At 41.0% G+C, this 11,628-nt stretch overlaps 1 protein-coding gene across 1 annotated transcript in view; it reads left to right on the top strand.

The window, feature by feature from the left end:
* The first annotated feature begins 458 nt into the window (after positions 1–458).
* The window catches only part of ITGA1 (integrin subunit alpha 1), a 229,476-nt gene continuing 218,306 nt past the window's right edge, over positions 459–11,628 (top strand). Inside the window, exon 1 of the mRNA XM_082258819.1 lies at positions 459–751. Within this exon, the coding sequence (XP_082114945.1) occupies positions 712–751 (40 nt within the window). The 5' untranslated portion in view covers positions 459–711. The remainder of the gene's footprint in view (positions 752–11,628) is intronic.

An 11,628-nucleotide genomic window follows, 5' to 3' on the forward strand; every position in this document is an offset into this window, starting at 1 on the left:
AACTAAATTCCAAGACAAGTTAATGGGTTATAGTTTAGGATTTCAACAGCTGCTCCTTTCAAAACAATAACCTCCTTTAAAATTAGACCAGAGGTCTTGGACCTCTACTACTTTACATGATAAAGCTAAATAAAATGAATACAATATACACCATTTTTTCCTTTGCAAAAAAAAAAATGAGGTGGGGGGGCTGACAGCAAGGAAATGTCAACTCCCATTTGCAAACAGGAAATGTTGTGAGGACTGGATCTGTGGTCATTCTTTGATCTGCTCCAACCACAATCTTATGTTCTTGCTAAGACTCATATATGTTTTAGCCTGCTGTGCATCAAGTTTGCAGTGAGATTTTATTTCCTCTGCAACACCAGGAAACGCAAAGAAAAAAAAAACAAATTATCAGCCTGATTTTTTTTTTGGGAAAGCTGAGAGTGTTCACAGTGGCTTGAATTAAACGAAACTGACATATTGGTCCTTGGAGAACAGTTAGTGCAATCTCAGGCTCTGTTTCTCACAGAAGATGTTTGCAGATTACACAGTGTGGGATCTGCTGGAGATCACTGTACATGATCATTCGCTGTAGTAGTGTGCTGCTGGACAAGCTGAAGAATTGTTTTAGGAAGTCTTGTACCACTTTGTAGCTATTCACTTTCTCTCCGGCTGCTGGAGCATACAGTTATTTTATTCTACTTTCTCCAAGACAAGAGCTCTGCTATGTGTTGGATTTTAACCGTCTACTTCTGTCTGCTGGCAGGTAAGTGCAAAATATATCTGCTGGTATTTAAAGGGTCAGCTCAGCCAAAATAGATTTTTAAATTGTGTGTGCAGCCAAACCTTTTTAAAAGAAATTAATAGGTTGGGAGTTTAATTAAATCAACCAATTAATCAAGATTTATTTCTTTCTGTGTCCCTGCTAGGTGCATTCAACTTTTCTTTTTATCCTTGAGAAAGAAAGTGATGGGAAATTAAAAATGTTAGAGGTAAAGGTCTTCCAATGGGGACACCTGTTCACAGGCCCGGATGGGGGGAACCAGTCCTCCTGTAGGGGGCCCGGGCACAAGGGGGGGCCCTAACAGTACAGGGAATCCTGCTGCCGTGCAGAGGGGCAATTAAGCCCTGTGTTGCTCTCTGCAGCAGCTGAAAGCCAGTTCCCCCTTGCCACCTTTGAACTGCTTCAGAGAGAGACACAGACACAGGGCATCATTCCTGTAATTTCTTCTCCGAAACTGTTTCCCCCCTCTCTGTTCTGCCTGCTTCTGACCCCCCCCTCTTCCCATGTGCCCCCCTTTCACTGTGCCCCCCCCCCCACCAAAACCACCACAGCACTGATAGCTTCCCTGTCCTGTAAAAATTAAAAAAAAATTGTAAAATAAAATAATTGTAAAATTTTTAACATTTAAAAAAACAAAACGTTTTATATATATATATATATATATATATATATATATATATATATATATATATATGTATATTTAATGTAAAAAGCAATTAAAAAAGGGCTAATTCACACAGGTTAAGTGTCCATTCACACTACCGCGACTTGTCAGGCGACTTGTCAGCCTGAAAAGTCGTGGTCCGTCACGGTCCATTTTGTGCTACAGGAACCGTTCTAATAGAAGCGACACAAGTCGCTCCGACTTAGAAAAAGGTTCCTGTACTACTTCGGGGCGACCTGGAGGGACTTGCATAGACATTCATTATATGAAGTCAGTGCAAGTCGCGCCGAAGTCGCGCTGCACGCGACTTCACAGGTCGCCCCTGAAGTCGTGCCGCATTAGTGTGAACCGGCTGTCACTGTTATGTTTGTGTCCGCTAATAATGATTTTAGTGTATTTTTAGTGAAAATATTGTCTTGATAAATTCAGGGGGGCTGGGGCTGCCAGGTAGGCTGTATGGGGCCCCGTGATTTCTAACAGCAGCCCTGCCTGTTCAGCTGTGTAAGTGGGAAATTACTTTTACTTGATATAGATTTCCTTTTGCTTCCTCTTGAGTCTTTGGAAAAGAAAACACATTTAAAGTACAGCTAAACCTTCCAGCAGAAAACTGACACCAAAGTAACTTTCGGTGAAATACAAAATGATTGTGGAAATTTTTTTGGGCAAAAACATTTTTTGTTATTTGTAATTTATTACATTTTTAATGTTTTGATCATCAAAAAAGCCTCGTGAAGACAGGTGTTTCAGAATCTAGTCTAGTTGGTTATCAGCACATCCTGTGGTAGCCCACCACTGCAATTTGGGGTGACATTGCTGCCGCATGCAGGGTGTAAAAAGGCAGACTAGTCACCTTTACACAGGAAGAGCCAGAATGTAACATTTATTATGCTTATACTAAATACCTAGAAAAACAAAAAACAAAAAAACAAGCAAGATCTCACATTAAACAGGGAAAATGGCCGCATTTTTTTCCATTGATGATAAAGATATACTTTGAGTTTCCCAAAACTTGTCTTTTTCACTTACAAAGTCAATTTGCTGTGCCCACCTATTGGGTTCCCCCAGGTAGCTTCTGCTTTGTGCACCCTCTTCCCTAATTACATCAACATCCTAAGATGCCTTGTAATTCCTCTGGACTCCAAGTTGTAAGTGTTAGTACTTTTGCAAAAGCAAGTTAGCTTGGAATCCACAGGGACTGCGTATCTTAGGGTAACAGTGCTACTTCTGTTTGGGGAGCTGCTCAGGAAGCGTTGCCACCCAAGAACTGGGTGCTCAGAAACTGGCAGGATCACCGGGAAAATTTTGAATAAAAAAAGGGTCAAACAATGACACCATTGTAATGAGTAGTAGGCTGCTATTTGTAAACTATACTAAACTATAATGTGACCCATAAAAATCCTCTACAACTAAGTCTGTGTGTGGGTGAAATGCGTTAGAGGGACGTGACTTGAAAGGGGACAAGCTGAAGTTGATCTGCTACTCTATAGTCCGGGTGGTCTCCCGGTCTGTGCTTCTGTGTCCTTTGGATATACTATATTATAGTTAAAGCGGAGTTCCGGCCACAGAATCGTTTTTGTTTTATAAATACTTCCCAAACAGTGATCCACCGCCCTTCATACATCCGCTAATCCGGTTTTAGACAGTTTAATTATTGATTGGCAATCATAAAATCTTACTTTATAAAAAGTTTGCTGAGCACCGCCATCTTTTTCCTGGTCACCCGAAGCCGCAGTATGCAAATGTATGCCCTGCTTCCTGGTTCTAGATGGAGGGGGTGTTCCGTGAGAATTACCTACCCCGTGAGAAATGCCTACCCTCGTCACTTCCTGTCAGGAACAGCTGAGCAGCGCAGCAGTGCGCATGCTCACAGCCCCGGAGACGTAATGGAACAGATGAGGAGCTGACTACTGCGCATGCACGGAGGGTATGAAATGATCACGGCAGTGTGTGTAACGCGGCGGTAAAATTAAAACAGCTGTGCTGCAATATGAGTCATCTCCGCTCCTGTCCCTGGCACTTCCCTGATCTTGGCTAGTAAATATAAAAGCGGCTCTCGGCTCCGTGATTTATCTTTTCATACACCCGCCGCTTGTATATTTACTAGCCAAGATCAGTGAAGTGCCAGGGATAGGAGTGGAGATGACTCATATGTCAGCCGAGCTGTTTTAATGTAACCACCGCGTTACACACACTGCCGTGATCATTTCATACCCTCCGTGCATGACGTAGGTGCACCGGGAGTGACGAGGGTAGGCATTTCTCACGGGTAGGTTTTTCTCACGGAACAGGGGCCGATGAATGCAGCGTGAAATCTCGCGCATGCCCAGTACTATGCGATCGGCATAGTAAGGGTTTCCATAGGGACGGCTATCATTGCGTTATTTCCTGTTTTCAAATAACACGATGAGAGGAGCGGCCGGCCGCCTACGTCACTGCCCATTGCCTCATGGGAGTGTTGAGTAAGAGCTCCCAGGACGCATTGCAGGAAAGGAAGTGACGGCGCAGGCCGCGGCCACCGAGGGAGGAAGTGGAAGGAAAGGTGAGTATATTTTCTTCTGAAACAAGGTAAGTAAAAAAAAAAAAAATCGGGAATATCCAATTCTTTTTCAGGTGACAATAAGGAAGGGGATGCCACAAAATCTAATGTAACGATTTTGCGCCCGGAACTACGCTTTAAACTAAGTTTTTGGAAGTTGTTGGAGAAACAAATGACCTTAAAGCATTTGGTGTAGCAGCTCTTTATAAATTTTGAAGTATGCACACCCACTAGAAAGTTACAATGCCTGTCCTCTATAGACCACGGGGACATGACATCAAACTACTAGAAGAGAAGCTCTAAACTAATATTAGAATGTATTATTTTACAAAAAAAGTAGTTGATGCTTAGAACAGCCTTTCAGCAGAGGAAGTGAGACAGTCAGCAGTAAGTCAATTTAGAAATATGTTTGGGACAAATATAGATCTAAACTCAGGCAAAAAGGCTTAACAAAGGAAAAGACAAAACATTTTTAAAAAAGGGGCAGATTTGATGGATCACTTAGTCTTTCTCTACCGTCACTCAACAATGTTTGTATGTTACTGTTTGATTTTAATTCATTTATTTGTTAGTATCCTTGTGAATGTAACAAGAGAAGTAAACATATCTAGTGATTACTTCTGCTAGAACAAAAGTCGAACTCCAGGGTGAGCAGGAGCATGTTCTGGAAGTGTGGTGAGGAAAATGTACAGCTGTTTTCCCTGGTAGCCAGCAGGTGGCTCAGCCCATCTAGTTGCACCTGTTATCAAACCTTTATATTATATCTATCTATTATATATATATATATATATATATATATATATATATACATACATTCTATAAAGTATTGCAGATACTATATTGTATATAAAAGTATTGGGACGCCTGCCTTTACAAGCAAATGAACTTTAATATCATCTCAGTCTTAGTCCGCAGGGTCAATATTGAGTTGGCCCACCCTTTGCAGCTTTTAACAGCTTCCACAAGGCCATCCACAAAATTTAGAAGTGTGTCTATGGGAATGTTTGACCATTCTTCCAGAAGCACATTTGTGAGGTCAGGCACTGATGTTGGACAAGTAGGCCTGGATCACAGTCTCCACTCAATTTTATCCCAAAGATTTTCTATCAGGTTGAGGTCAGGACTCTATGCAGGCGAGTCAAGTTCCTCCACCCCAAATTTGCTCATCCATTTCTTTATGGACATTGCTTTGTGCACTGGTCCAAATTATTTGATGGCGGGGGATTATGGTATGAGGCTGTTTTTCAGGAGTTGGGTTTGGCCCCTTATTTTCAGTGAAGGGAACTCTTAAGGTGTCAGCATACCAAGACAGTTTGGGCAATTTCATGCTCCCAACTTTGTGGGAACAGTTTGGGGATGGCCCCTTGCTTTTCCAACATGACTGCACACCAATGCACAAAGCAAGGTTCGTAAAGACATGGATGAGCGAGTTTGGGGTGCACAGAGTCCTGACCTCAACCTGACAGAACACCTTTGGGATGAATTAGAGCAGAGACTTGAGCCTCGTGCAACATCAATGCCTGACTTCACAAATGCTCTTCTGGAAGAATGACCAAACATTCCCATAGGCACACTCCTAAAGCCTTCCCAGAGGAGTTGAAGTTGTTATAGCTGCAAAGGGTGGGCCAACTCAATATTGAACCTTACGGACTAAGACTGGGATGCCATTAAAGTTCATGCGCGTGTAAAGGCAGGCGTCCCAATACTTTTGACAATATAGTGTAGATAGACAGATATAGTGTATATATTTATTTATGTATTTTTTTTTTGGTTCCAGAGTAGGGCATAATACAAATTCTGTCCAGCCTTTGCTTTGCTGCCTGTGTCCACTTGGGGAGGTTTCCCTTCATTTCCTGTCCTATAGACAGAACAGGAGGGAAATCCTGTCTTAGACAGTTGTCACCACAACCAAGTCCCCATTGAAACATATCCTCTCTAATCCAGTTGTGGTGACAACTCAACATTGTTAGAGTAGGGCCTGGTCATTAAGGGGGAAAATCCTTCCAGTCTTAAAGTGGTTAACATAAAAGTGCTCCCAGTGGCGTATTTGCCACTGGATAAATTTAGGGATGGTGGGAGAGGTGCCCACCCCCTTCCCGCTGCTTCCCATTTGTTTTCCCTGCTTTCCAGAGCGGTTTGTAGCGAGTAATACGATCCAATCACCCATGCAGATGGGCAGGAAGTCGAGTGAGGGCCTGATGGCCCCCACTCAACTTTATGCCCTTGGAGAACCAGAGCAACGTGAAACGTCACTTCCTCCCAATGGCCTTAAAGGGCCATTTTTTTTTTTTTAATTACATTTTTTTTTCATTGCTTTTAAGTGTAAATGTGAGATCTGAGGTCTTTTTAACCCCAGATCTCACATTAAAGAGGACCTGTCCTGCTTATTTCTATTACGGGGTGTTTACATTTCTTGTATAGCAATAAAAGTGATTAAAAAAATAATTAAAGGGATAGTGTAAAAATAAAAAGTAAAATAAATAAGAAAAAAAATGAATTTAAAGTGCCCCGTCCCTCCGAGCTTGCGCACAGAAGCGAACGCATATGCAAGTCGCACACACATATGTTTACAACAGTTCACTCTCATCATTACTGGATACTCTTTCCCCTCTAACTACACGCGGAATCAGGCCCCGACCACTGCAACCCTGGCATCTGGCAACAGTAGAAATCTCTAGAGACATTGCCGTGCTCTTGAATGACTGTGGCGTAAAACCAAATGCCTGCAGGACTTCGCCCTATATAAATCTGTCCTTTTCCCTCACAACTACTTCGGTCAACCTCTTATTCTATCCTATGTTCCCTGAACTCACATCTTCAATCTCTCGCTCTCTAATGACAACTTCCCCTCCCCTCTAAAACATGCACAGATTCCTCCCATACTTGAAAAGCCCTCACTGGACCCACCAACCTGAACAACTTAAGACCCATCTCACTGCTATTTACCTCTAAACTTCTAGAATGCTTAGTCTACAACCGTCTTAGCTCCTACCTCATTGAAAATAACCTTCTTGACTCCTTACAGTCTGGCTTTAGCTTGCAGCGCTCCACAGAAACTGTCACTGACAGTCACTAACTATTTACTAACTGCTAAATCCAATGGCCGCTACTCCGTACTCCTATTACCTGACCTCTCTGTGGACTTTGCTACTGTTGACCACCCCCTCCTTCTTAATAAACTCTGTTCCCTTGGCCTCCAAGATTCTGCTCTATCTTGGTTCTCCTCCTACCTATCACAGCGCTCCTTCAGTGTTATCTACAACTCTATCTCCTCTTCTCCATTGCCCCTTTCTGTGGGGGGTTCCCCAAGGCTCTGTTTTTGGACCCCTTCTCTTCTCTATCTACACCGCCTCCCTTGGTCACTTGATAACGGCTTCCAATACCATCTATACGCTGATGACACTCAAATCTGTCTACCCCTCACCTCACTCCTTCAGTCTCCTCTCCCATTACTAACTTACTTACTGACATATCAGAATGGATGTCGCAACACTTCCTCAAAATAAATCTTTCTAAAACTGAGCTGGTAATATTCCCCCCTGCCCATGTCCCCCTCCATGACTTTTCCATCAAAATGAGTTATGCAACCATACATCCCTCCCCTCATGCCATGGTACTAGGTGTAATCCTAAAATCTGACCTGTCCTTTCAGCCCAAAATCCAATTATTGTCAAAAGCTTGTAGACTTCCCCTCCGTAACATCTTTAAAATTCGCCCTTTTTTAACAACTGAAACCACTAAGCTACTCATTCTCTCCCTTGTTATCTCTCGCCTCGACTATTGCAACTCCCTTCTCATAGGCCTACCACTTCATAGGCTATCCCCTCTTCAGTCTATCATGAATGCTGCTGCCAGGCTTATCCACCTTACCAACCGCTCAGTGTCTGCCTCCCCTCTCTGCCAATCCCTACACTGGCTCCCGATTGCCCAGCGATTGAAATTCAAAATACTAACCACAACATACAAAGCCATTCACAACTCTGCCCCAAGCTACATCACCAATCTTGTCTCAAAAATATTGCCTAAACAGTCCTCTCCGCACCTCTTAAGACTTCCCACTCTCAAGCTCCCTTGTCTCCTCCTCCCATGCTTGTCTCCAGGATTTCTCCAGAGCCTCTCTCATCCTCTGGAACACTCTACCTCAACCTGTACGGGTATCTCCTTCTCTAGATGCCTTAAGGCGATCCACGAAAACTCATCTCTTCGGAGAAGCCTATCACACCTCCAACTAATCTTTGACCTCTTCCATCAGCTCATTCCCCACAGTTACAACCTCTTGTAACACCTGCCCCACCCCATTAGAATGTAAGGTCTTCTAAGCAGGGCGCTCCTAATCCTCTTGTATTTTATTGTATTGTAACTGTATTGTCTTCCTATATATTGTAAAACACTGCGTAAACTGTTGGCGCTATATAAATCCTGAATAACAATAATAATATGTAAACAATGTTCAAACCACACATGTGAGGTATTGCCGCGATCGCTAGAGTGAGAGAAATAATTTTACCACTAGACCCCCTCTGTAACTCTAAACTTGTAACCTGTAGAAATGTTTAAAAGTGTCACCTATGGAGGTTTTTAAATTCCAAGTTTGCGCTATTCCACGAGCGTGCGCAATTTTAAAGCGTGACATGTTAGGTATCAATTTACTCAATGTAGCATCATCTTTCACATTATATAAAAAAATTGGGCTAACTTTACTGTTTTCTTATTTTTTTTATTCAAAAAAGTGTATTTTCCTCCCAAAATAAAAATGCATTTGTAAGACCGCTGCGCAAATATGGTGTAACATAAAGTATTGCAATGACCTCCATTTAATTTTCTAGGTTCTCTGTTAAAAATAAAAATATTGTTTACTCTAAGTAATTTTCTAGCAAAAAAAATGATTTTAACTCGTAAACAACAAGTGTTAGAAATAGGCCTGGTCTTGTCTGGTGTGTAATTCTGACTACTTTCATTCTGACCACCCAAAATAAAAATGTTTCCCCTTTTATCTTTGGGAATTAGAAATAAAGAAAGCTGATTTTGATTGGTTGCTAAAGATGACATCACTGGCTTTAGTTTACAACTTTCTTAACTCTGATATAACAAAGATTGAATCAAAGAAACAAGGTGGAGATTATTGTAAAAATCATTATAGCTGGATTTTGTGTTGTTTTTATAGTATGTTGGTATTGTGTTGGTTATTATTTGGGGGGCTATTAGAGAAAGTGGTGTATTATTTGCATTGGTCGTTTGATTGTCCTTTATTTTCATCTGTGTTATTTATTCTATGTTGTATTTTAAATGTATGGATGTTTTATTTGTAGTATAGTTTTCATGTGTTTTATTTGGTGCTAATGGCTGTTATTGGTAATTTTGTTGTGTTTTTGTATCTTGTTCAGTTTATTGTTGTGATCTTGTGTTGTCTTTGTTAAGTGTGTCTGTGTCACAACAATTTCCCAATTTTCCTTTGGGATTAATAAAGTATTCTGTATTCTGCAGAGTTGTATAAAGTGCTCGAAACCCATACTTGAGTAAAAGTACAAGTGCTCGATCAAAAAGTGACTTGAGTAGAAGTGGAAGTGCTCAATCAAAAAATGACTTGAGTAGAAGTACTAAAGTATTCAACATTTTTTGTACTTAAGTATTGCAAGTAGTTTTTTAAAAAATGTTGCTACTCAAGTACTGAAAGTAAAAGTAAAAGTACTGTGCTATTTTGTTATTAAAGAAAGAAGTCAAAAGTTTGAACATCATATTGTTTTTTATTATTTCAAATGCAGCTTTTATTTATACATACAGTAGCTTTTTTTTTCGTATGCGCTGATAATACACATGTTTTGAGCTTCATGAAACCTGCCATCTACTGTTCTGGCAGTGGTAATTTTTATATTAGTAACGAGTAACTATGCAGCACAAAAAAAAATATCGGAGTAGAAGTATTGAAATCATCGAAAAAATGTAGTGAAGTAAAAGTGGAAGTAGGAGAAAAAAATTCTACTCTAGGAAAGTACAGATACCGCCTTTCGGTACTTAAGTACAGTAGTGAAGTAGTTCTACTTAGTTACTATACATCTCTGGTATTCTGTAAGTAACACAGGTCTTGTCCTTTCTCCAGTCTGTGACTTGATCAGGGTTTCTCAAAAAGGGTTCCTCCTGAGGTTGTTAGGGGTTCCTTGAGCAATGGGCAATTTCTGCCTCTCAGATAAGCTTCCGATGACACCATTGTTCCTTTTAGCTATCTGTAAGGGGGTAATTTTTCCCAATGATGACAAGAGTAAGGACCATTCTTCCCACTTACTGTCATATTAATGTCATGAGTTTTAGATTTCTCATTTTTAGCAGGGGTTCCCCGAGACCAGAAATTTATTGCAAGGGTTCCTCTGTGTTGAAAAGGTTGAGAAAGGCTGGACTAGACAGTGAAAGAAGAAGCAGCATGCTGTTCAGCTCATCTGTCCGTCAAGTTTGCTCTCTCATCCTATCAGCATGATCCTTGTTAGCATTTGAGCACTGCAGGACAGCTGACTGGCTATTTGTGTTGTTTCTCCCTCTCCCAGCCTCAGCTCCGTTGTACAAAGGTTGCAAGTGGCTGGTACTAAGGGACATTTAGGTACTTATGCTGCTTGCATTTAACAAACACATTTAAATATATATTCATAAATACAGAAATGCATACATCTGAGTTTAGAGTTCGGGTTTATATTCACAAAACTGCATTTACTGTGCAGTCGTGTAATCTGCCACTGGAACATCTGTTTGGTCATAGTAATCTCACTGATTTACCATATAAGGAAGATGATGTTGAATGTGGCTGCTGTTCAGATAATATAATTAAAGTATGAAATTTTGCAAGAGATGATAAATGTCCATATCTGTAAAACAGAGAAAGAGACTCTGTAAGTACTCGGATGTTTAAAGTATTTTCAGAAAGAAAATGTGGCTGTGATTGCAAATTTAAAGCAGCATTAAACCCAAAAAGCAAACATTTCTTATATTGTAGCTTACATATTCTTAGATGTGATGGCTGCATTTGATTTTTTTTTTAGGTTTTCTTTCTTCTTTTTTTTTTAATATGGTGATCTGGCCAGTAAGTTTCCCAAAAGAACAAGCTAGATCCAAACAGATACAGTTACAGGAATGAGATAAACTATTCAACACTGCCAAAGGCACTTACAAGGATGAGTATTACTTTTTTATGTAAAATCATTGTCCTAAAAGAAAAAAAAAACAGTTTGCTATAACTGCTTCTAAAGTGGGAGCTGGAGTTTGGTTTAAATTTGTTAGTATATTTAAATCTGCTGGTACATCTAAAACTCTCCTCCCCCCAGACTGACAAAGAACTGCTGTCCAAAGGTGCCCTTATGCTCCTACTTCCAATGAGGAGGTGTATTACTGGCCGGATCAGCAGGTGAAAACATGAGGAAAAAGCCTATAAAAAGAAAACCAATGCAACCACCACATCTAATGATTGATAAGCTGCAACATATTGCATTTTTGTTTAAGGCTCCTTTGACACACTCCGTCCGTTGGACGGAGTCGGTTTTTTTTTAGCGGGGGATCGAGCCGCCGATCCCCCGCTGAGCAGCAGGAGGACAGCTGTGTCTCTGCGCTGTGTGCGGAGACACAGCTGACAGTTCCCCATGCATCTCTATGGGGGAAATCGGATGTCAACGAACCGTC

This window comes from Pelophylax lessonae (genome assembly GCF_965119305.1).
Source record: "Pelophylax lessonae genome assembly, chromosome: 1".
In the NCBI taxonomy this organism is placed as follows: Eukaryota; Metazoa; Chordata; class Amphibia; order Anura; family Ranidae; genus Pelophylax; species Pelophylax lessonae.